General features: G+C 52.8%; 11 protein-coding genes across 11 annotated transcripts; 6 read left to right on the top strand and 5 right to left on the bottom strand.

Annotated features, from left to right (window-relative positions):
* Positions 1-150: 150 nt before the first annotated feature.
* Positions 151-1,824, top strand: M438DRAFT_268536 (uncharacterized protein; the record flags this gene model as incomplete). Its single annotated transcript, XM_029900265.1, has 1 exon — positions 151-1,824. One exon carries the CDS (start codon positions 151-153, stop codon positions 1,822-1,824), a length of 1,674 nt encoding a protein of 557 aa, XP_029763080.1.
* A 26-nt stretch (positions 1,825-1,850) lies between these two features.
* Positions 1,851-3,130, top strand: M438DRAFT_343320 (inosine monophosphate dehydrogenase). The gene has a single exon (XM_029904957.1). The coding sequence runs from the start codon at positions 1,973-1,975 to the stop codon at positions 3,035-3,037; it is 1,065 nt and encodes a 354-aa protein (XP_029763079.1). The 5' UTR covers positions 1,851-1,972; the 3' UTR covers positions 3,038-3,130.
* Positions 3,131-3,250: 120 nt separating this feature from the next.
* Positions 3,251-3,540, top strand: M438DRAFT_343319 (uncharacterized protein). The gene has a single exon (XM_029904956.1). The coding sequence runs from the start codon at positions 3,352-3,354 to the stop codon at positions 3,508-3,510; it is 159 nt and encodes a 52-aa protein (XP_029763078.1). The 5' UTR covers positions 3,251-3,351; the 3' UTR covers positions 3,511-3,540.
* A 182-nt stretch (positions 3,541-3,722) lies between these two features.
* On the bottom strand, positions 3,723-7,863 carry M438DRAFT_363048 (uncharacterized protein). The gene is made up of 2 exons (XM_029907624.1): positions 7,540-7,863; positions 3,723-7,484 (listed from the first exon to the last, which is right to left on the bottom strand). Exons 1-2 carry the CDS (start codon positions 7,665-7,667, stop codon positions 3,929-3,931), a joined length of 3,684 nt encoding a protein of 1,227 aa, XP_029763077.1. The 5' UTR covers positions 7,668-7,863; the 3' UTR covers positions 3,723-3,928.
* Positions 7,864-8,839: 976 nt separating this feature from the next.
* M438DRAFT_352970 (uncharacterized protein) lies at positions 8,840-9,387 on the top strand (the record flags this gene model as incomplete). Its single annotated transcript, XM_029906830.1, has 3 exons — positions 8,840-8,961; positions 9,027-9,093; positions 9,205-9,387. The coding sequence occupies 3 exons, from the start codon at positions 8,840-8,842 to the stop codon at positions 9,385-9,387; spliced, it is 372 nt and encodes a 123-aa protein (XP_029763076.1).
* On the top strand, positions 9,359-10,575 carry M438DRAFT_343315 (uncharacterized protein). Its single transcript, XM_029904955.1, has 2 exons — positions 9,359-9,487; positions 9,547-10,575. The coding sequence occupies exon 2, from the start codon at positions 9,707-9,709 to the stop codon at positions 10,277-10,279; it is 573 nt and encodes a 190-aa protein (XP_029763075.1). The 5' UTR covers positions 9,359-9,487; positions 9,547-9,706; the 3' UTR covers positions 10,280-10,575.
* A 49-nt stretch (positions 10,576-10,624) lies between these two features.
* On the bottom strand, positions 10,625-11,806 carry M438DRAFT_363044 (uncharacterized protein; the record flags this gene model as incomplete). Its single annotated transcript, XM_029907623.1, has 1 exon — positions 10,625-11,806. The coding sequence occupies one exon, from the start codon at positions 11,804-11,806 to the stop codon at positions 10,625-10,627; it is 1,182 nt and encodes a 393-aa protein (XP_029763074.1).
* A 1,536-nt stretch (positions 11,807-13,342) lies between these two features.
* M438DRAFT_268882 (actin-like ATPase domain-containing protein) lies at positions 13,343-15,335 on the bottom strand (the record flags this gene model as incomplete). Its single annotated transcript, XM_029900293.1, has 5 exons — positions 13,343-13,542; positions 13,596-14,034; positions 14,084-15,016; positions 15,076-15,180; positions 15,243-15,335. The coding sequence occupies 5 exons, from the start codon at positions 15,333-15,335 to the stop codon at positions 13,343-13,345; spliced, it is 1,770 nt and encodes a 589-aa protein (XP_029763073.1).
* A 2,242-nt stretch (positions 15,336-17,577) lies between these two features.
* On the top strand, positions 17,578-18,128 carry M438DRAFT_158454 (uncharacterized protein). Its single transcript, XM_029899027.1, has one exon. It carries the CDS (start codon positions 17,689-17,691, stop codon positions 17,992-17,994), a length of 306 nt encoding a protein of 101 aa, XP_029763072.1. The 5' UTR covers positions 17,578-17,688; the 3' UTR covers positions 17,995-18,128.
* M438DRAFT_343313 (Poly(A) polymerase) lies at positions 18,061-20,489 on the bottom strand. The gene is made up of 4 exons (XM_029904954.1): positions 19,925-20,489; positions 18,654-19,862; positions 18,482-18,593; positions 18,061-18,432 (listed from the first exon to the last, which is right to left on the bottom strand). Exons 1-4 carry the CDS (start codon positions 20,214-20,216, stop codon positions 18,264-18,266), a joined length of 1,782 nt encoding a protein of 593 aa, XP_029763071.1. The 5' UTR covers positions 20,217-20,489; the 3' UTR covers positions 18,061-18,263.
* Positions 20,490-20,933: 444 nt separating this feature from the next.
* M438DRAFT_372506 (uncharacterized protein) lies at positions 20,934-22,635 on the bottom strand (the record flags this gene model as incomplete). The annotated part of the gene is made up of 2 exons (XM_029908349.1): positions 20,934-21,955; positions 22,008-22,635. The coding sequence occupies 2 exons, from the start codon at positions 22,633-22,635 to the stop codon at positions 20,934-20,936; spliced, it is 1,650 nt and encodes a 549-aa protein (XP_029763070.1).
* Positions 22,636-22,835: the final 200 nt, after the last annotated feature.

Below are 22,835 nucleotides of genomic sequence, written 5' to 3'. Positions count from 1 at the left end.
TCGACCACAACCTTCTGCAGAATTCAAGCAACAACGATGGGCACAACGAGGTAGGTGACTCGACTCAGAATTATCTGAAGGCCTTGGCTTTACTTTCAGAGATTCTTACAACTTCTTACTCCATGGATCCCGAACCTCTACAAATCCGACATGTCGTCTTCAACACCGCAGCATAACAGATTGCGCTCACGCGTAGCTTGTGAGCCATGCAGAGAGCGTAAAAGAAAGTGCGATGGCGCTTCGCCATGCAACACCTGTGTTCGATACGCCTATGATTGCCACTACCCGCAATCTGGTAGGAAAAGGAAAGCAGCCGCATTATCCGCCGACCGAACTTCCCCAGCAGCAGAACACAGTCCTTCTACACCAACAGACCAGAAGGCCCAAAACAGGATACAGTCTTTGGAGGCCAACTCTGGATCTGCCTTTGTCAGGAAGATGGCCCTCGGAATCGATCCAGCGAATGCACCCAGGCTTCGATTGTTCGCGTGGAATGTCTTTCTTGGATCACGAAAATCAAACCACACCCCAATGTCGCGTTCTATAATCCAGATCATATCTTGGCCTGAGATGGAAGAACTTGCTAGCATATACTTTGCCAAAGTTGATCCTTGCTATGGATTTGTTGACCGTCAATCGCTCGAGCGACGTATGCGGACCCATTGGTCGAACAGCAACACAGAAACTGGCGCATTTGAGGCTGTGATTTGTGGCGTTGCGGCTCTTGGACTTCTTTTCTCGCGCCGGAATGTGATTGATGCAGAATTGGATCTTGTCGAGACGGCCAAGCGGATTCTAGAACAGTCAATGTCTGTGCATCCTTCTCTGGATATTGTCACTGCGTGGGTGCTACGAGTAGCTTACATGCGTATGACTGCTCCTGCACATGCCTCTTGGATGGCTAGTTGCATGCTAATGCACACTCTTGAGGCAGCTGGCATCCATTCAACGCACGTCTTGGACTGGAGCAGCGCAGGGGAATCAGGCCAGGCATTGACGCCAGAAATACGCAAACGGATTCTCGGTGTTGCCCAGCATCTCAATATCTGGATGTCGTTTGACATTGGACGCTCAAGGGTCCATCTGCAAACTCTCGATTTTGATCTACCGGCCCCTCGTGAAGGCAGCTACACCACCGAGCTCCTAGAGCTGTTGCCTCATTCGGAAAATCTCAACCCGGACAAAAGTGTGGACGTATTGGATCTCAAAAACTCTCTAGCCACGATCGTTGAGAGGCACCATTCTGCGCCACCATCTGTCCTTGCGCAGTGCAATCTCACCCTGCTGTTGTGTCGTCGTCTACGGACCCTAAACTTTCATTTCCAAGGGAGTCTTCTCAACCAGGTGCTCTCAGTCACTGCCAGAGGTATCCAGGCTGCTCAGGATCTATTGGACGATTGCGCACCGTGGCATCATGTGGTCAATGTTCCTTTCCAGATTATCTGCATCCTGCTCGCTCTTGATACTCCAGCGGCCATTGCGCAACTGAATGATGGCATCAAGACTTTGAGCAACATACAGCTCGTCTACCCGACTGATGCTGCCAAAGAAGCACTGAGTACAGCCTGCCTACTCATTCACCTGCACAGGAAACGCAAAGAAGCCGACCTCAAGACGCTTTCGGAAATCGTATCGACATATTCGCCGTCTGTCTTGTTCGACCAGCAATTTGCGACACAGCCTCAAAATATTAACGATTGGAGCAGTCATACTTGGCTTGAAAGTCTTCCTGAAATGCCAGATCTGCAAACATTTGATATAGATCGTTTCCTCAATGGCAGTAGTGAATGGAGTCTTCCGGGCGACTGGACACAAGGTTTGTGATTTCTTTGGTGTTGCGCAACCAATCGGGAATGGCGGGTGTTGCGGGCCGTTGGCACAAGCATTGTTATAAGATCGGGTTCAACTCGCGCTCCAAGGATACAGCTCATTCTGTTCTATACCAGGCTTCAAGTCCCTGTTATACTAAGAGATGGCCGGACTACTAAAGAATGCATATCCTTGGATCAAACTTCCGTTGATCGTATCGGCACCAATGCTGAACGCCGCCACTCCGGCCCTTGCGGCTTCCGTGAGCCAGGCACGCGGTATTGGATTCCTAGCTGGTGGGACCAAACCTGCTGAGCTCGATGATCTTCTGGCTAGGACGACGGCCTTGTTCGATTCAGCCTCACCACTTCGAAGAGGTCCTAACGACACACTACCTTTCGGTGTCGGCTTCCAGAACTGGGGATGCAAACTCGATGCCATGATACCGATGTTCCGCAAGCATCGCGTCGCTGCGATCTGGCTCTTTGCTCCGAAACATTTATCTGACTTCGCTTCGTGGGCTCGGGAGATTCGGGCTGTGAGCGATGGATATACACAAGTCTGGATTCAGGTTGGGACGGTAATGGAAGCCTTGGAAGTAATGAGGTTGGCTCGTCCTGACGTCCTGGTCGTACAAGGAACGGATGCTGGAGGACACGGTCTACGCCAGTCTGCCAGCATCATCTCGTTACTACCGGAAACTAAGGATGCGCTAGAAGCTATTGGTTTCCACAATGTGCCAGTATTGGCTGCCGGCGGTATCGTCGAGGCAAGAGGGGTCGCGGCTGCGCTCTCTCTGGGTGCTGATGGCGTGGTTATGGGCACGAGGTTCCTTGCCGCCGAGGAAGCTGGGATCGCAAAGGGCTGGCAAAATGAGATTATCAGAGTTGGTGACGGTGGTGCCACTACCAAAAGATCAACTCTCTGCGACCGTTTGAAGGAGACTGTTGGGTGGCCAGAACACTACGACGGAAGGGCTGTGACCAACAAAGGACATTTGGACGAAGAGGGAGGACTGTCAGATGCTGAGAATGTACGTATGTACAAGGAAGAACTCAAGCAAGGTGACGAGGCTTGGGGTGATCACGGCAGAATGGTGACCTACGCGGGCACTGGTGTAGGGCTCATCAAACAACGCAGACCCGCCGCTGATATCGTGGAGGAAACGTCTACGGGTGCTCTGAACATATTACAGCGATATGCACGCATGGCGAACTCCAAACTCTGATATCATCAGCGGTGTCTGTATCAAGAAGACCCTGTGAAAAATCTACGATTTTGTCATATCCCTCTGCGAGCTTCGGTCCAGCATCCGCCCCCCCTACCGCTCCAAGCAGGAGAGGGCCGCTACCGCCGCTATATGAACCATCACCCATCAGCACCATCATCAACCATTATTACCCAAAACTGGAATGCCCCGCACTAGTCTTCCCCGCCCACCGCACCGCGAGAGAGAGGACCGCTACCGCTGCCTAGGAAGCTAAGAGAGAGAAGAAGCGCACTAGGTTAGTAAGCCTAGGGAGGAAGACCTCATCTCAACATATGGACGAACTACGTCGCCCGGGGTTACCGCCTTCTATCGCACAAAGAGGGGAAGGGGAAGGAGAAGGAGAAGGAGAAGGAGAAGGAAAAGGAGAAGAAGAAGGAGATAGCAAAGGGTCTCTCTACCAACCTCGAGAGGCTATAAACATGTTGTTGTAATGCAAAAACTAGAAGGCTCATTAAATGCCGCTAAGTAAGGTCATCCGCTAGATTCGATATCGATCGACGGACTTTCAAATGCCCGAACCATCCTTACAAAGGGTTTGCGGATGACTAGGTCGAATTCGCAAAGCTATCGTAGACGCATCCGAGGATCGATCCTGCCTCCACGGGGATCCCGCCGATTGACATGCTTCTCAACACTTTGAAATGGGAAAGAAAAAATCGTGCAATGATGCAGCTATCTGAGCTATAAAACCTGCCTACGGGGTATACCCACCCGTAATTGTCCCAAAACAAAACCTCATAAAGTAACGAAGCAAAAAGAAAAACGCAATCAAAAGTAAAACAGAAAGAAAAAAGAGAAAAACACCTGAAAATATGCACGGAACCGTAACCCGAATCCCCATAAACCGCCCTAGCCCTGAGCCTTGGTGATAGCCTCATGGAGCTTGTCCAAAAATTCGCTGGCCTTGCCACCATCCTTGAATGTACACATGAACGTCTCGAGCTTTTTGTCTTCAGCTGGCACACTCAATTGAACCATCTTGGCGCTCTTGATCGAATACAGGTCCTTGTTCAAGAGGAGGTTGAAGTTGAGAACGACCTTGCCAGATGGATCGGCGCGCACAAGGATACGGGGTTTGGCGGTTTCCTTGCTGGCGAGGATGCGAATGGGGCCGAGACCTTGGTTGACCCATTGTTTTTCAGACTCCTTGACAAACTTGGTCACTTTGCAGCGAGCTTCGTGAACAAGGTTGGACGTGGCAAGTTCTTCGGCGGTCAAGGCGGTCAGATCCTTTTGGGTGTCGTTGGGTGTGTCGCTAGGCTCCGATCCGGCAGCACTGCCTTCGGCGTCTGTGGTGGTGGTGGTACCGGGTGTGGTGGCGCGAGATGTGGCGGCGGAAGCAAAGACCGAGGAACCTGAAGGCGGTGCAAGACCTGAAGGACCAGCCGTAGAGCCACCGAATGAGAAGCCAGTGGTAGGAGCTGAGGACTTTGCTGCGTCGAAGATGCTGCCAGAAGAAGAAGGCTTGGGGGTCTCTGCAGGCTTGGCACCAAACATACCGCTAAAGGGCGATGACTTCCCGGCAGGCTGTGAAGCACCACCGAAGCTGAACGTGGGAGCAGGAGCCTTGGCAGGAGAACCATCAGGAGTGGTGGTACCGGCAGTAAGTGTGCTAGCACCGAACTTGATAGGGTTGGTGTCCTTCCAGGTATTGTCAGAGGCAGGGCCCGAGCTGCCGAAAGAGCTGAACTTGAAGGAGGCACTAGGAGCATCAGAGGTCTTTTCCTTTTCGGCGTCAAAGGAGACACGGTCAAAAAGGCTTTTGCCAGCGGCAGGCTTGGCAGGAGAAGCGTTGGCCAGTGCAGCATGGACATCCTCGTCCTCATCAGTGTCGCCGTCATTGTCCTCGTCGTCGGGCTTGCTGCTGGATAGGTTGCCGAAGATGTTGGATGACGCAGAAGTGTTTGCGGTAGATGGAGTGCTGCCGAATGAGAAGACAGCCGAGGCAGAGCTGTTGGTCTTCTTGGAGGTGTCTAGGTTGAACTTGAGAGGTTGGCTTGCAGCCAACAGTTCGGCCTTCTTCTGAGCCTGCTTCTCGGCATCCTTTCTCTCCCACTCTTCTTCGTCTTCATCGGAATCCATGTCTTCTTCCTTGCGCTTTTCACGCTCCTTTGCCTCTTGCTCGGCAGCTCTCTGACCGAAGGACCCGAGGAAACTGGGAGCAGTTTTAGACAAGCCATTGAAGCCGCCAAACTTGGGGATCTGAAAGGCGGGTGCAGCAGGCATGCCGTTGGACGAAGGCAAGGCCTGGGCTCCAGCAGGAGGAACGAAACCAGACTTGGAAGCAGTAGGTGCAGGCGTGGCAGAAACCTTCTGGACGATGTTGCCGAATGGGTTGGACTTGACTGGAGGAGCAGTGGCAGGAGCTGCGGGAGTCTTTGTTGCACTGGCCGCCGAGAAGACATTGGACGGCTGAGGTGTCTGAGGCTTCTCTGCAGAGTTCAGGATGTCGTCAAACAAAGAGGCAGTGCTTGAAAGAGGCTTGGTCGGAGTGGTAGACGAGGAGAAAGTCGGAGTCGAGAAGGATGTCTTTGAGCGCTTGTGGTGGTCGTCGTCCTTGGTGACTTCGTCGTCGGCAACGCGCTTTTCGCCGCGGCTAGGAGGAGCCAAGGGAGCGGCAATCTGCTTGGGAGCACTGGAAGAGGCGACGGCTGTGGTGGATGGTGCAGCACTGTTCTCTTGGCGAAGATCGGCGACCTGCTCGAGATAGAAGCGCATCATGGCACTCCAATCTTGCGATGAATCGGCCGAAGCGAGGTGAGCACGCAGAGACTCGTTCAACTGCTTGATCAACGAAGAGGACAGTTCCGATGGCTGCATGGGAGATGCCGGCGGAGTAGCGACGCCTGGTGCAGATGTCTTTGCGAGGGCATTGCTTGGACTAGGGGCTTGTGCACTGGTGGAAGATCCGAAGCCAAAAGTGGGAGCTGATGAAGTCGATTGCGGGGGAGCTGAAGTCGAAGCACCGAAGCCCTTGAAGGCAGACTCGACGGGCTTTTGCTGAGCGGGTGCGCTGCCGAACATTGATGAACCGAGATCGACGTTCTGAGGTCTGGGAGACTCAGGAGCGACGGGTGCAGCGGCGGGCTTGAAAGGCGAGGAAGCGGCAGGGGCTGCTGGCTGACCGAAGCTGAACGAGGATGTCGGAGCAGGAGACGACTCTTGAGAAGAGACCTTGTCCAAACTAGGGTAAGAGACATCTTCAGCAGGTTTGGAAGCAGCGGGAGCACCAAAGGCGAAAGAGGGAAGCTTCTTTTCGGCTGGCTTGGGAGATGAAGGAGCAGCAGGGGCTGCGGCAGCACCGAAGTTGAAGGCGCTTGTAGAAGGCTTGAGTGCTGTCTCATCCTTCTTTTCCGTTGTCGCACCGAAGTTGAAGGCGTTTGTGGCGGGCTTGGGTGCAGTCTCATCCTCCTTTTCCGTCGTCGCACCAAAGTTGAATGCAGACGCAGGAGCAGGAGAGGCAGACGCAACTGTGGAGGCTCCGAAGTTGAAGGCTGGCGTGGGAGCAGGAGAAGGCGGCGTAGCCGTTGAGGCTCCAAAGGTAAAGGAAGACGAGGCAGCTGGTACAGGCGAAGCAGCGGCGCCTCCAAAGTTGAAGGCGGGTGCAGGAGCCTTAGCAGGAGGCTCGTCCTTCTTGGTAGTTGAAGCTGCAAATGCACCGAATGAAGAGACGTCAGGTTGGCTTGATGGAGTAGCAGCGGCAGTCGTGGATTGACCAAAGCTGAAGGCAGACGGACTTGCTGGTGCAGGCGAAGCAGCGGGGCCTCCGAAGCTGAAAGCGGGTGCAGGAACCTTAGCACCGTTGATGGCGCGCACAAAGTCGAGCATCTTCCTTTGGACTGCTGCTGGAAGCGCCGAAAGGTCAAGTCCACCAAGGTCGGCATCCTTGTACTTGGGCTCGCTGTGACGCACGATGTTGGCGAGCTGGTCGAGCTTGCCTTGGTGGCTCAAGGTGGGACCGGCCGACTCGATCTCGCGAATCTCGGCTGCACTGATGGGCTGTTCGCTGCTGAACGAGGGCGTCGACATGGCAGCGAAGGGATTGAAGCTAGGTGCCGGCGATGCGGGAGCTGAGGGTGCCGGTGACGCTGGTGTCGAGCCGAATGTGAAGGATGTGCCTGAGGGTGCCGAAGTGGAAGCGGGTGCGCCGAAGTTGAAGCTCGATGTCTGAGGTGGTGCGAAGCTGAGTGGATTGGTAGGGGCATTGGGAGGGAAGCTCTGTGACGTCGACATTGAGTTGAACGGATTGTTCTGTGTGGTCGACTGTCCAAAGTCGAAACTGGTGGCTGCTGGTGCGCTTTGGCCGAAGGAATTGAGGTCGGAGCCAAACGGATTGGCGAAGCCAGGCGTTGACTTTGACGGCGAAGAAGATCTGGATGACGGGCGGCCTTTTAGAGGTTTGATTCTGGGCAAACAGAGCGTCAGTAGGGCGTTTGGTCACTTGTGTCACTTGTACTTACGATCGCTTTGCTAGCTGGGCAGCGGTCGCCTTACGAGGCGGGTCCATGGCGCCGTCCCTCGTCTCTTCGTCGTTCGAGATCCCGTAGCGCTCTGCACCGCCCTGACCGTCAGCTACGCGTTTTGACATGGTTGATGGTGTGATGATGTTGTGATGTTTTTTTGTGAGAGAAAGCGCGACAAGTGAAAGCAAGTATGCCGTCTTGGCAAAACAGAGACAACGGCGAAGCTTCCGAACTTGTCCAGCTACCTCTCTCTCGTGCTCTCACTGGACCTTTGCTGATTTTGAAAAACTTTGTGCATTTTGACGGATGGTTTGAACTGCATCAAGGGTAGGAGAGAGCAATGAAATAGAACTTACGCGGCCCTTGACTCTTCGTACTCCTTGGCAAACAAGTGCTTCAAGAACCAGTGGAGGACCCAGTCGTACCACCTTGGAGTCTCGTCAGGGGCGAGCCGAGGAGAGGGGTCGTCGTGCCAGGGGGTTGGTTGGCGGCGGCACTGCTCGGCCAGGATTGCCCGTTCGACCCTGACCCTCTCCTCCTCGGCCCGGATTCTGGCCCTTTCGGCCTCGCGGGCAGCTGCTGCGGCGGCGGCGGCGGCCCTCTCCCGGGCGGTGCGGGGCGGAACATACTCGCGCGGGACGTAGCAATTGTAGGCCATATTGATGTTGATGATGATGATGATGATGATGGTGATGGTGATGGTGATGATGGTGATGATTTAGGTACAAGGGGCGGGGTTCGTGAGCAGAAGTTATACCAGCTTCCTACTGATGGCTCCTTCCCATCCCCAGCAACTCCCTGTTGCAATGCACGATTCTTTTCGGATCTGAAGCTTGGTCCAGTGAGAGCTCAGCTCCTTCCTCGCTCTCACTGGACTCCATCCTACTTTCCAAAAACTTTGTGCATTTTGATGGATAATTTACAGTCTATCAGGGGTCGGAGAGAGCTTGATTTACTCGCTCTCACTGGACCTCCACTCGGTTTGAAAACCATTGTGCCTTTTGATGATCATATTTTCACAGCGTCCGGTGTTCGAGAGCGCGAAGAAAGAAGTAGCTTGCGACATCTCTGTGGACAGCTACATCAATCTCAAAAACATCTTGCATTTCTACCGCTCGATTGACGACTCCGTACCTGCAGCAGGAAGAGCAATGACGTATGACAGCCAAAGTCTGAAAAGGCCCGATTGCGCAAACAGCATAGCACTTCGGCCGCCAGCTCGTACCCCTCCTCAAACACAACATATCAACCTCATACCAATTCTCTGTACCATAATCAGATCCTCACAACCGTCACAATGGTTTACACTCTCGTCGTGCACCTTTACGCCAAGGAGGACCAGGAGTCCATCAACAAGTTGATCGCAAAGCTCCAGGAAGCTAGCCAGGTCTACACCAACGACAAGGAGTGTCTCGGCTGGTATGTATGCTTTGCAGCATCGACTTGAATTGACAAGTACATGAATTGAGCTGATGACATGTCAGGTTCGTCATGCAAGACACCAAGGACCCCCGCGCCTTCACCATCGTCGAGCGCTACGCACACGAAAGCGTGAGTTCATGTCCTTCTAATCCATCAATGCTTCTGCCACATGGCAAAGCCAGGTCTTACGACCGGGTTAGTTGCTTGGAAATTCGGGTCATGCTCTAACAAACTCAACAGAGCCAGAAATACCATCTCGAGAACCCTTACTGGCAGACTTTCGACAAGTACGTTATCCCTCTGCTTGCCAAGGACATGGACTTGCGCCGTCTGAACGAGCTCGTCGACGACAAGTCCGAACAGGTTCGCGTCGAGCAGGACCCCAAGCTGTGGGAGGAGGTCGAGAAGCACCAGACCTACTAGAATGCATCCGCGATGAAATGGTGCAAAGGACCAATCCAATGAAACATCACGTCTACTCCCAATCCTGGGTCGAGAAACAATGCGCCGCCTGTGACCAACTGTAACAGCTTAACCCACGTGTGGACAGTACATCATTGACACCAAGACTTACGCGTCCAGGCTCGTCCAACCGTAACAAACTCATATCATCTCTAACCGTACACATCACCTTGGGAGTCACACTGCAATACAAAAAGGCACCAAACGCGTTTCCTTGACTTTGTTTCCTTCCTCCTCAACATCGTCTTGCAAGCTCATATCAGATCCGACACAAGCCATCATGTTTCCCACCCTTTCCCTCGTCGCCTTCGCCGGCTTGACCTTGCATCTCGCAACCGGCAGCCCACTCCCACCGTCCTCCTTTCCGTCCGTCTATAATCCCCACCCATCCACCACTTCCGTCAACACCCTCGTCCGTCGTCAGTACAACGAGGAAGATTTCAATGATCTATTCGACTATAGCTGGCCGCAGCAAATCATTCCAGCCTACGACGCAGAACCGAATTACAAGCAAATCGTGTCATGGCCCGGCTGGGACCTCTTCTCAGGAATGCCCGGCACATACACCCCATTCAACGAATTCATATACGCCTGGAGGGACAGCTCGCCTATCACCACGTCAGGTCCGTTGCAAGGTCCCCCGCCTTTTGCTGCTACCATGGGCGTTGCCGATGCTGATGATGACGACGCCCCTACGTCCGGACACTCTGTCACCATCTCTGCCGCAAAGATCCAGGATGCGATGGCGAAGCTCTTGGCGGATCCAAAGGCGAAGGCTTGGATGGTGGAGGGTCTTGTTGCCATGGGAGATGATGAGTTGATGGAACAGGTACTCTCTTCCCAAGCAGTCTGAGATTTGTCTCTGGGGTTGCTCTTCTTGAAACGCACTGGCTATTTCAACTTACTCGTGCGTTACATGGGTATAGCTTTGCATATCAATGCTGTGGAACAACTGAAGTGACAATGAAGAGACATGGGGACGATACTCGACACAATTGTGCCGAGTGAAAACAAAAAGATACAGGCGAGCGATTATGTACCGAAAATGAAACAAAAAAACAGTTTGCTATTTCTTCTTCTCTAGCTTCTAATAAGAAAGTTGACAAGAGGTGGTGGTAAATTGGCCTTTTTGATACACATATCCACATCATCCATCTCCAATTTCCCGTGATGTTTCCTCTGATCCCAGATCTCCGTTCTAGCAGTAAACAGTAGAGAAGATACCGTTGACATTGATGGACTCATCATTAGGCAGAGTACAATACTCGATGGGCTGACTCGACATTTCCTGCCCATCACAAGCCATATAAGCTTCATGACAGATATAAGTAGGAGTAAAAGTCAAGAACGCATCCTGTCCCTCCACAATACCCAACTGATGAGTAACAGTCTGACTAGTACCATTACTGACATCCTTGCCAGTAGCAGTTTCCCAAGACTGAGTAATAGCCAAAGAAAATTCAGCAGAAACCGTAGCTTCGACGATGAAATTCGTGCCGGCTTCAATCCCTACAGACATGCCGGCGTCGAAACCGACAGAGGTGGAGGAAGAGGTGCTCATTGTTGTGGACGTGTCTACGCTGCCGGCTTCGGAGAGGACGCAGTCGCTGGAAGTGACGCATTTTTCTATCGAGCTGACGGCTTGCTGTTTGCCGGCTTTGGTGTATTGGTTGCTGGTTGTGGCTGTGTAGGAGCTGCCGTCTTTGTTGTAGAGTTTGCAGCTGTGTTGGCCGTCGCGGACTTTGAGCTTTGCTGCTGCTGCTACTGCTGCGGCGAGGCCGGTCAGCGATGAGGCGGAGCGAGGCTTGTCGTCTTTGGACTTGTTGTCGTTGGACTCGTTTTCCTTGGATGTGGTGGCGGAGAGCTCTCTCTTGTTGGGCAGGATGCTTGTCTGGCCGAGGTCGACGGTAGAACAGTCTCCACTTCCACAGCAGTAGGTTGTGAAGAGGGAGGCATGGGCGGGGATCTCGGAGTAGTAGCAGCCAGCCTGAGCGGCCCAGATCAGAGCCATGCCGGGAAGAGGGTTGTCGCCGTAGTACTTGTTGGCCTTGTAATCGGTCATGATGATGTATGCACAGGTGTGATCAGGCTGGGGGACATCGAAGTAAACAACCGATCCTGCACCTGTCGAGTTGGTACCCGGGAAAGTAGGGTCAACGATGGGATTCGAGAAGTCTTGGAAATCGCGGACACCATTGGTGATCTCTAGATATTTGAGTTCGTTGTCGAGGCCAGCGCTGGATCCCCATCGAGCGCCTTCGACAGGCTCTTGACATTGGCCGTCGGTATAGAGCTTGATTTTGGCATAGGCGGCGACCTGGGTCGAGAAGAGGAGGGCTGAGAGCGCGACAAGGCTCTTTGTCTTTGTGTTGTAGGTCATGGCTAGGGCAACAGAGGCTGATGGAACAGGTTGCGGTCGAATGGTTACTCCAAGTCTTGTCGTAGTGAGTTGATAAGCTGTGTGAGAGCAGTTACAGCAGTGCGAACTTGTGGTTTCTTATAGCAGTGATCTCTTCAAGACCTCTTCAAATGTTGAATTGAGAGGGGCTGAGGTCGCCGACCTTTCATCCTTCGCGCTTCTAGTCACGGCATACCTGGTGGACACCAACATACTGGAGACCACTTTTTTTAGTTGAGTTGGACTGTCGAAGGATTGTTTCCTCTAAGCATTGATCTCGCAGTGGTTGACCGGCATTGTTGGCCTTGTTTCCATGGTCGCCGTCCTTGTATCAGAAGACAGTGGCCCCAGTATTCCTTCAAAGTTACTCATGGTCTGAGTTCTTATTCTAGAGACCAGTGGTTCCCTTGGTGCACAGCGCGGGAAGAATAGGTGACTTGAATGTTGTTCTCCATCAAAGGAAGCGGCGGCGACCTGTTGTTGGTTGGTCAAAGCTCCCAGCACTGCCATCCTCAAACACCAAATTCGAGCTCGTCCCTTCTGGCTGACTCGATATCGAGGACTTTCGATTCATGTACACATCAAGTTCTTGAGCGAAGAACTACGGAACATCGTCGTTGATTTGCGCATCCGGGAAGGTCTCTTGTGGCTTCAAATTGCGAACACAAGCTGGTGTGGCCGTCACGAGTCATGAGTTCTTGTAATAAGACCATAGCCGCGAGAGTTGGAAGATTTATCGAGTTCAAGCAAGCCATGAGGCAAGTCAGTCCTTTCCTGTTGGTGATGATGATGATGATGATGATGATGATGATGATGATGAGCTTGCTTAAATATACCTTGTATCTTGAGTACGAGTCTTCACTGTATCTCTCTCAGTACATGGACGCATATCGGTCAAGGTCAATAGTCTATAGCTTGATGAGACTAAGGATGAGCTCTTGCGGTGTTATTTCGAGTCTGTCGACATTTTCCCTTGCTTCTCGTTCGAAGCCACCATTTGATGCACTAGAGTAAGTATTATCACCTCAAATCAGAAAAACAAATTAAGCATATAAAAAGTACGTACGTAGTATAGATATCTCAGAAAAAACAGCATGTTCCACCGGTCCGTCACCTCACAAGACGAAAGCCGAGATGATCAAAGGAAAAAGTAGTATAAATTTAACCAAACAGATCAAGGGAAGGAAACGCTCAGGGCGAAGGAGAACGAGAATCAAAAAAATCGCCCGCAGTTCTTACCCAGCAATAGTAGAGTCGCAAAGATAGCTCACATCCACAGAAACCACATCAGCTCTTGTTTTGCTCCTTATCAGCCTTTCCTGCAGCGGCTTTTTGTCTTCCTTTTCAAACACGCCGGACTCCTCCTCCGATTTGGCCGTTGTCTTTTTTGTCTCATTTCGCGTTCCGCTGGTTGTGTGTTGTATATGACTTGGGCCGTTTCCATCTTGAAAGGGTATTTTGAACAATAAAAAAGGGAGTTAAAACAAGAAATCGTTGCCAGAGGGAAGGAAAGTCGAATCATCTGAATCTGGCCGAGCAACGCCCCATGACTTCGCCTTGACATACGAGCTCGGCATTGAACTCTGTGCCGTCGAGTGTGAGGTAGATGTCGAAGTAAACACGGTAGAAGGTGCCTTGGGGTGTGTCCATGCGCTCGAAATCTTTCTCCAGGTTCTTGCGGCTCAGGTCGGAGGTGAGAGTGACAACTTCCTTGATGCCTGCATGATTGTTAGCTTGTTGGTCCTCAAGAAACAGATTAGAAGTGGCTTACGAGGATCCTTGGTATATTCTGGGCAAACGTCCTCGTCGCAGGCGTACAAAACGTCCTCGTACATGAGGGTAGCGCCAGGTGCGACTTGACGGAAGAACGAGACCTTGACGGGCTCGCCTGTCTTGACACGCTGACCCTTTTGCACGAAGATCTGGCGAGTGTATTTGCATCTGTCCTTTCCGTCCAAGCTGGGCACACGGTATTGCTCTGGGTGGTGGCCCTCCTTGAAAGGTTGCAGAGTGGCCATGAGGTAGTGTCGACGAGCGACACGAGATGTGACAACACGCTCGGTGATACCGGCAGTGACGGCACCCTTGACGATAGCGGCAACGGAGTCCATGGGTCGCACAACCTTCGATTGGAACTGGGGAGGAACGTGGAGCTTGATCTGCTGGAAGAGGTATTCCGAGGAACCGAAACCACCGACAACGAGAACATTCTGTGACAAGTTAGCATAAATTTGGTTTGGCTTTAATAAATTCACTGACCTGCAGGGCACGGTTCTGAGCCTGAATGGCGATGATCTGGTTTCGAACGAGTTCGAGAATGCGGTTAACGACTGGCTCGAAGCACTGCAAAATCTCCTCGTTCGTGAAGGTCATGTAGCCTTCCTCAATACCGGCCTCGGGGAACTCGGCTTCAATACCGACATCAACAGCCCATTTTTGACCGTTGTTGCGGAAATCGGCCTTGATCCTGTTCTCAAAGTCCATGATACACTTCGCGTAGACACGGCCGGCAGTTTTCGAACCATCGGGAAGCTTCATCTTACGAATCTTCGCACGCAAGATGTTTGAGAAATTGCGGTTCAATGCTGTCGAACCGCAAGAGTCACCAGAACCAGCAGTACATTCGGCCACGGTGAACGGGTGCTCCTCTTCGACTTCGTACGCGATCAGATCTACGGTACCGCCACCGCAGTCTACGATGAGAACAGCGTCGTGAATCTTCAAGTTGAGGAGTCCAGTCTTTGAGCAGAACATGGCTGCGGCTTCGGGCTCGGTGACAAGAGTCAGGCGGTTGTCGTTCTCGTCGCGGAGGAAGCCAGCTTGAATGGCGGCGGCACGGGTGGCTGCCTTACCGGCGTCGTTCCAGATAGCGGGGACGGTCAAGAAGTAGCGAATGTTGCGCTCTTCACGGGTGAAAACTTCACCCAGCGTCTTCTGAAGGTAGTTGCGCATGGCCTGGCGGAGCTTGAAAAGGTAGTCGGCGGCGACATCGATCTCGCTCTTGCCCGGGGGAAGTGGGGGCAGGTTGATGGGATCGATATATGTGTTTCCGCTCATCATTAGCTGGAGCTTGAACCACTCGACCTTTTGCACACCGGGCTTGGGGTAGCCAGTAGGTGCAAGCGCGTCAGCAATGTCAGCACCCCATCCTACCACTTGCTGGTGTTGGTCGTAATAGAGCACTGTTGGAATCTGTATACGTAGTCGTTCAGCAAACAGTTGTCACCACTTTTGTGTCTGAAAAGACCCACCTTTTGCTTGGTCGCAGTACCGGCACCGGGCCATTCGACGATAATGTCTTCTTTAGCTTCTGTGTTTGTCGCAAAGGCGAAGGCGACACCCGAGAAGGTCGTTCCCTAGATTACACTGTGGTCAGTACTTGTGTACAAGTGTCAATTCAAGAAAAGAATCTACTCACAAAATCGATACCGACGATGAGTTGAGCTTTGCTCCGCTGGTTATTGGCTTCAGAAGCGTATCCTCTATTGTAGGAGTATTGACCGCCTACCATGGACTGCTGCGGCACGTAGCCTCCATATTGTTGCTGTTGCTGCGGCGGTGCCTGCATAGGATAACCGGGCGGGCCCGACACGGGTTGCTGCCCGTACATGTGTTGCGGTGCGTGGGGAGGAAGGTGGCCATATGGGTTCTGGGTGTTGATTGGCGGAGGAGGCATTGGGCTCGTCGGACGGCCAGCCATTTGCTGCTGCTGCTGCAATTGCTGCTGTTGTTGACCAGCCTGGTTGACATACTGGTATGATGGCGGACGACCCAGAGGCTGCTGGCCGGGCTGGGGTGAGCCATGCTGCTGCGAGGGGTGCTGGTGCGGGTTCATCGCGAGCGAAGTCGACGAGGCGCTGGCCTGTTGCTGCTGCTGGACGAGCGTGTTGTTGTTCGAGGCAGTCGAGTTGCGCTCGCTAGCGGGCTGGGGCGGCGATTGTGTCGCGCGGTTCGGCTGGGGCGACGACGACTGCTGGAGAGTGTTGGTGGTATTGTTGGTGGAGAGCGAGTTGTTGCTCGGGCTCTGGGTCAGGCTGTTTCCAGACGCTTTCCGTTTCGAGCCCACGAGGTTGCGGAAGCGCGAAGGCATCTGTCCTAGCACCACTTCATATGCCCCGCGAGAATGAGGCAGGCACAGGCAGGCTTAGGCACGCGCGAAAAGCAAAAAAGGCAGGGGCGAACGACGGGGTTGCAAACTGCAAAGGGCGGCGGAAGGGGGAAAGAACGTGTGGTTGGTCCAAGATGCGACCAGAGGACGGCGGCGTGTAGGCCAGGCGCTTCGTAACTTTAGTGACAAGTCGGCCAAGGCACTTGACAACAACGTCCGCTGAAACACAACGATTGCCCGCCTGATCCCAAGGATGGTTGTTGCTGCGCTCTCTTAATAAGCCCTGCAGCCGATGTCTATGCGATATATCATCAGTCTCTACTCTGCGACTCTCGCAAGCGCTGACTTTTGCTGTTGCGTTCGACCTGGAACATGCAGCCTTCACGCGCCAAAAGAGGGGGGTCCAAACTCACCTTTTTCAGCCTCGAGACAAAATCCACTGATTCGCGCCAATGGTTAGAACAACTTCTTCCAACCGTGGCACAACTATGTGAGAGCACAATCAGCAACAAGAGAAAGGCCGAATTGTTATACTATGATAGACAACATCAACAGACCCCCCTTTCTCAAGTCTACCAAATGCCCAAAAATGTCAGATCTTTTTCGTGATCCCTCACAAAATGGGATGGTCAAACGGCTCTCCTAAGTGCGGGTCACCGCTTTTGGGTGTGTGATGGAAGGACATGCAACGCGACCCGATCAACCGACGCGACCACACCTAAACTCTGTTTTTCTGTTTCTGCTTCTGCTGCTTCCCATGTCTGTCCTCTGTCTCTGCCTTGCTAAGAATCCAAGATACAATTTCAAGTCATTAATCATAATGTGAAGATCCAAATTCTCGTATTCTATCCCCTATCTCTCCAATGATGCATTGTGTCCTTCCCTTATCCGATCGCTGCTTATTACGCGTGACCTGATATCAATTTACTGCTCAGCAGCTTGCCCCGTTCCAGCCCAGCCCAACACCGCTTACCCAAGAAAGGCGCAAGAGGGAGGAAAAGGGCTTGCGGCTGAACACGACTTGTCGCTGAGAGCACTGATCTCTTGTGTCAAACGCTCTTTCCTTTCTGTGTTACTTGATCTGAGAGTCCCGCGACAGGACTCATCGGTGTTTATCCGTTGTCGTCCTACTTGACTTTCGGCATCTCACAGATCTCGAAACTTTACACCCACCTTCTCCATCTGCAATTTGTCTGTATCTGAAACCGGCTCTTTCCTTGCCGCCAGATGCGAGCGCGCGCGCGATTGATGATATCAGTCATTTTTGTGCCATATCTCCTATCTCCATGTTCTTAGTTGTTTGCTGAGCCATGCCGCCGCCTGAACAACACATGCATGCATCCTCTTGTCTCTTGCGCACCTTTGACTCCTTCTGGAAGGGCTCGCCTGTCTTGTCCGCCTCCACAAAATCAATCATCCCAGTCAAGCAAGCGAGACGTCCGAAAATCTTCCGTAACCCAAACTCTGTTTTGCTCTGTTCAGCCGGGGCTGAGATCCGCCATAGAATATCACATGTGAACGCGATTCAGCTCTAGAATGGAGGCATGCTTATTGTCGAGGTCCAGACAGGTCCTCAAAAATGCGGATTTTTGATTGCGTTGTGTGTGTGAAGAGAAGAAGAACAGAAAAGCAAAGCTATCTCGCCCGTTTGCCCTCTACTTGACCTTTTTTTTGTCCCCTGCTTGGCCTCCCCTGCAGCAGAAACACCTGTGAACTCCCCCGGATGAAGCCTTGAACCCTGAACGCCTTGCAGAAAATGCGGATGGAAAGCTTGTTGCGGCTCCATGATCGATCTCAGGAGCTGAGGTCTCTGTCTGAGCAATTCCGGAGAATGCTGATTGAACCTGTTTTTTGTGTTGTTTTGAGTACTTCGCAACGCAGTCGATTGCTTATACGAAGAATGAAGCAAGGGCAGCACTCGAGTAAATCACGGCTCTGCGCAGTGAGAAACACAAACCTTGGCCCCAGAGGCACTTTTTTTGTCCTTTTTTCTTTTTTCTGTGGTGGTCGCGGAGTAAGCCACGCATTAGGCAGCCGCTGGCATCAGCATCCTATCAAGTGAAGCAGTCAGACTGCTCATCGAACCCGAAGGGGACTCTGTACATGGATACCTTCACCGCCGCTGAGAGCAAGATGGATTAGAATCATGCCGTACCGTATGAGGTGATCAAGTCTTGACACCGTTAGAAGCATCCTGGCCGTTGGTGACGCCAGACTGTCTGCGCTTAGATGCATTTTGTGCATCGCCGTTTTCCTATCGATTGGAATCTGCGTCAGTAGACAAACACGACGAGAAATGGAAGATAAGGAGAAGATAGGCGGAAGAACTGCTCATGGTATCCCAGAAGGTAAGGCTTTTTGTCGACATCGTGGTTGTATACGTACGTCCAGGTTTGCTTCGCCGGCGTTTCGCTTCTTGGTTCCGTTCGCGGCCTTTGCCTTCTTTGCTTTAACTGGACGCTGCTCGCCAGGCTGGAAAACATCGTCGGGTAGGTCGTAGCTTGGGGGGAGTCAGTTTTGTAAGGATGTTGAGATAAAGAGAAACTGACCTCTTCGCAACAACGACACGTATGGAGTTCACGTCCTCATTGTACTGCGTAGCCTGCGTGCATTGGTGCCTAAATTCCTTCACGGGATGAACAATGTCGAGGGTTTTGGCTCCTTAAGCCTCATATGTCAGCCAGCCATATCGACACAGACAGCGTGCAGGGAACAACTCACCGGGTACCAGTTCAAGGCCAACATAGTAAGTTGTTGTCCAAATGTTGGTCATGCCATTTTCTTTCTCGTCAGGCTTTTCAATCTTCGAGACGGCTTCATTGAGATTGTCAGCGGACGTGTCTTCGGCAGACAACTGTTTGACGTTCTGTGCCTCTTCGACAATCTCGGTCTTTGAAATTTGATACTTCGTGCTGCCTTGCATGACTTGGTCCTTCTCTTCATCGTTCTTGACACGGTGCATACGTTCGTAGCCCTTGGTGAATGGACGAGCATAAGCGACATTCGGCTGGGACTGTTCGATGCTACCGATGAGTCTTCTCACTTTTGATTGTACTAAACCTTTCCAATCGCCTTGTGACTCTTCGTTTAGACTGCCCGAAACAATACTGAGATAGAACTTGAAGTCCTTTGTGAAAAAGGTATGGCCTTCGAAAAGATGCTTCCATTGCTTGTCGGACTTTTCATCGAAGATTTGACTGCAGATTTCGGCGCCACGCTCAAGCTCGCGCGTGATGACAGCCAGGGTAGACTTTGTGACGTTGTGAGTAGCGCACATGGCAGGATAAGCTGGGGTGATGATAGGCATGATATGGCGGCCGTCTGCAGGGTAGATCCTAGGATTCCAGATTTTGACCATACTGCCGAGAGGACCAGGAGACTCAATAGTCCTCAGCATGATAGGCATGGGCCAGCTCCAAGTCTTCATGAGACTGAAGAAACGCGAGACAATCAGCGAGCTGGAGGCGTTGGGGTAGAGCTGAGCGATACGAGCAACCATCAAGGCCCATGCGATACCTCCCGGAAAACCGATGATGTTGCCGTAGATAGCACGCTTGGAGGCCCAGAGCTTGATGCAGCGCAGAGCATGGCGGAAAGTCTTTTCCTGGGGCACGAGACGCAAGACGTCGTCGGTGACTCTTGTTCCGTTGACACTGCGCAGATCTTGGTCGTCGAGGCCGCGCAGCAGGCTGTTGTCTTCGAGGTCAAGGTTTGGTGGGACCGAATTGAGTTGTAGAGGGGCAAAGATGAGATCGATTTCGATGCCCTGGTATACGAGCTTCATGATGGGGACGTGGGCTTCGGGCACCAGTGTGCACTTCTCGACGAAACCGGGAGGCGACATGGACTCCAGTAGACCACGGTAGTGCTCGAAGAAGTCATCGCGACTCACGTGTTTGGGCGCAACGACAAGCGTGTCGATATCGGAGCCTGTGCAAGAACATGTCAGCAAAGAGGACAAGAAGCGCCAGACTTTCTCCGAGATGGCTCACCTGGCCCGAAGACACCAAGACGGTAACTGCCAAAGGTAAAGACCTTGCCGCCAGCATTCTGCAAGACGCTGTCGGGAAGCCCCTTCAGCCTGCCGACGTGCTTGACAAACTCGACGGTGACCCTTTGGAAGGTGGCCAGGACGGCGACTCGCTTGTTTGTGTCTTCTGTGGATTCAAAGTTCTTCTGCTCCTTGAGTTCGGCGACGAGAGCTTCGCTGAGAGCGAGCTCCTTGTCGGTCGGGAAGCTCGTCGACACGGGCGGCGTGATGCCCCATTGGCGAGTAGCTGCCATGTCTGTGATAGTGGTGATCGTCGTCCTCGTCGGATGGGGTGGATGGCCGTGGATGAAGGATCTAGGCAACGCACTTAATCATGCTGTTTTGGTGGTATTGCTCTTCCGCGCTTGCGACTGGCGCAATTGCTGCCTTGGCGCCTGTGAGGTTGCTCAGGTGTCTAGAGGGGCGGGCGAGAGGAGGAACGAACGGAGGCTAGCCGTCGATATCGCTACTCGACATGGACAATTAGCGATGCAAGCCGACAAGTAGGAGAGCTGGTCGGATGCCCTCACTTTGTCAATCCAAATCCGGCGTCATGATTCCGTTGGCTGCTCTTTCTCCGACGGAGCCATCGGACTTTACCGCCAACTGCTTCACTTTACACAACACCCACTTTGACCAGTCACTTCACTCCAACAAACATGTCACTGTTATAAGAATGAGCCGGGTGACTGCCTTACACGAGGACATTGTAACATCATAGTGGCGACTTCGATATACCTAAAGGCCCATCCACCTATGTGGAAAAAAAGGTGACAAAGAAAATCCATCCTAGACCGCAAGAACCAGAAGTCCTTAAATAGGCATCCACTCAAGCTTCCCTCACTTTCTTCAATCCTAACCTGCAGGGTATCTCCAAAGGCGCGCTCCGCCTTAAAACACAAATAACGAAAGTGTGACCTTCAACAAACTCTGTTGCCTGGTCATGACAATGGCACCTGGCCACCATGTGCTCACAAGGCTGTGAAGATTGGAGCCTTGACGAGAATGCCACGCTCTCGGACATGAGCCGCAATACCGACGGCAAGACGCACACGATCCTCCTTACCAGCCAAGCTTGTGCTGCTGCCACCATTCAACTTGCCCTGTGCTGGATGGCCCTTCTTATGGCTGGTGAGAACATTTAGCATGCGTCGGCGAGGGTTCAGCTCAGTAGATGCTCGATCACCCGAGTCGGTCAACTCGCTGTTGACGCTGCCACGCTCTGCCATCTCATCAGCCAGAGATGTGGCCAGAGCTGGTATACCAGATTCGATCTTCATAATGTCAACGTTCACAGCAGATCCCGGCAGGAAGTATTCAATCTGAACATCACGGCTCTCCTGTGGCAGATGACCCAACATTGCGACGGCAAGTTCGCAGATCATGTGCACGCCACCTTCAAGGTCAGACATGGGCGGGTTGTCGAGGTGGGATTCCAAGGCAGTGCTAAGCTGCGTCTTGAGCAGGTCGGTCATGTGAGAGCGGTGGTTCTGAGCTTCCGGCAAGCGCAAAATGTCTTGCATGGCCTCGAGTGTGGTCAAGCGCCAATTGACGACCTTTGAAGTGAGGTACTCTTCATCCTCATGTACCGATGCGGGCGGGGCGAAGAGTCGAATGTTGTTCTGCATCTGCTTCAACTGCGTCGAGAGAGCCAAGTCAAGATCCGGATGGAAGTAGCGGTCGAAGACATCCTCTACCAGCCACTTTGAAATGAAAGCTCGTCCCACTGCCGTCATCTCCTGCTTTCCGATAGAGATAGCATCCTTGTTGACGGCGGGAGTCAGCCAAGTAGGCACCGACTTCCAGCTCTTCCTAATGCTGAATGACAATTGCGCGATCAGGCCGTCGAGGCGGTTGAAGCGGGTCGCATATTCGCCGTCGTCGAGAGAAGTGCGCGACTGAGCGATTCGTTGGTGGGCGAGACTGTTTTGCAGTTGCTTGACCTGGTCCTCCTTTTCGAAATAGTACTTCTTGACCTTTTGGTATTTCTCGCCTAGTAACAATTAGCAAGGACTCGAGGCGCAAAGAATTGTAGGAGGGCTTACGGAGCTCCTTGTGGTCGTTGAGCAGTTGGCGAATCTGGTCCTCGGTCAAGTCCTCGGCCTGTGGCTGGGGCGTCGAGCGACCGACGTCTTTGGATTGCTGTGGTTGTTGTTGCGACAGGATCGAAGGGTCTCTAGCGGTCGGGGCGGGGCTTTGGTTGGAGGAAGCCATCGAGGGCTGGCGCGGGGTGGCTTTGCTCGGTGAGGTGGAGAGGTGGATTGGGCCGTCGTCGTGGAGTTTTGCGAAATTCCTAAGCGGTTGGTATTGAGGCTGTTGCGGAGTGTCGTGACGGAAGTGCGAGTGCGGCGAAGCGGAGGACGAGGACGGCGTCGTGGCGGTCGAAGCAGGGACGCTGGGGATGACTTGAGAAGGAATGCGGGAGGGCAGCGGCTGATCCGAGTGATGCAGTATGGATTGTTGTTGTTGTGCTTGTTGGTGGTGGAAATCAGCCTGAGCCAACGACAACGATTTCGAGTGTTGCGCCTGCGCCTGCGCCTGAGACTGCGAAGCTTGACGCTGCTCGCGGAAACCCTGTTCGGTGTTTAGCCGCTGCAACCTTCGTTGCATGAACCGGTCGTTCATCGTTGGCCCCGAATCTGATGACAGCGAGTCTGCTCCGTTGACACTCATGCCTGAAATCGTCTGGCTCAAGTCTTCGAACTGCTCTGACGGGCTGCCGTCTGGTACCAGTTGCCCCGGGTTCCAGATGCCTGTCAGACTCTCTCCACCAACGTTTCCCGACGTATAGATACTTGACGACCGCGACGCTGAGTCTGCTGCTGTCGCCGACTGTTGATTCGCCCTGGGAGCTGGTGCAAAGTGCTCTGGAG

The sequence above is a fragment of the Aureobasidium pullulans genome (assembly GCF_000721785.1).
Source record: "Aureobasidium pullulans EXF-150 unplaced genomic scaffold scaffold_4, whole genome shotgun sequence".
Taxonomy (NCBI): Eukaryota; Fungi; Ascomycota; class Dothideomycetes; order Dothideales; family Saccotheciaceae; genus Aureobasidium; species Aureobasidium pullulans.
This window is presented reverse-complemented; position numbering and strand designations above follow the sequence as displayed.

What these genes read in the sequence shown, in the direction of transcription:
- M438DRAFT_343320 (XM_029904957.1), top strand. Translation starts at nt 1,973, where the DNA reads ATGGCCGGACTACTAAAGAATGCATATCCTTGGATCAAACTTCCGTTG.
- M438DRAFT_343319 (XM_029904956.1), top strand. Translation starts at nt 3,352, where the DNA reads ATGGACGAACTACGTCGCCCGGGGTTACCGCCTTCTATCGCACAAAGA.
- M438DRAFT_363048 (XM_029907624.1), bottom strand. Translation starts at nt 7,667, where the DNA reads ATGTCAAAACGCGTAGCTGACGGTCAGGGCGGTGCAGAGCGCTACGGG. An exon ending in GCCCAGCTAGCAAAGCGATC is followed by an intron (nt 7,485 to 7,539) that starts GTAAGTACAAGT and finishes CTGTTTGCCCAG; the next exon opens with AATCAAACCTCTAAAAGGCC.
- M438DRAFT_343315 (XM_029904955.1), top strand. Translation starts at nt 9,707, where the DNA reads ATGTTTCCCACCCTTTCCCTCGTCGCCTTCGCCGGCTTGACCTTGCAT.
- M438DRAFT_158454 (XM_029899027.1), top strand. Translation starts at nt 17,689, where the DNA reads ATGCGGATGGAAAGCTTGTTGCGGCTCCATGATCGATCTCAGGAGCTG.
- M438DRAFT_343313 (XM_029904954.1), bottom strand. Translation starts at nt 20,216, where the DNA reads ATGGCAGCTACTCGCCAATGGGGCATCACGCCGCCCGTGTCGACGAGC. An exon ending in TGGCCTTGAACTGGTACCCG is followed by an intron (nt 18,594 to 18,653) that starts GTGAGTTGTTCC and finishes ATGAGGCTTAAG; the next exon opens with GAGCCAAAACCCTCGACATT. An exon ending in CGTGTCGTTGTTGCGAAGAG is followed by an intron (nt 18,433 to 18,481) that starts GTCAGTTTCTCT and finishes ACTCCCCCCAAG; the next exon opens with CTACGACCTACCCGACGATG.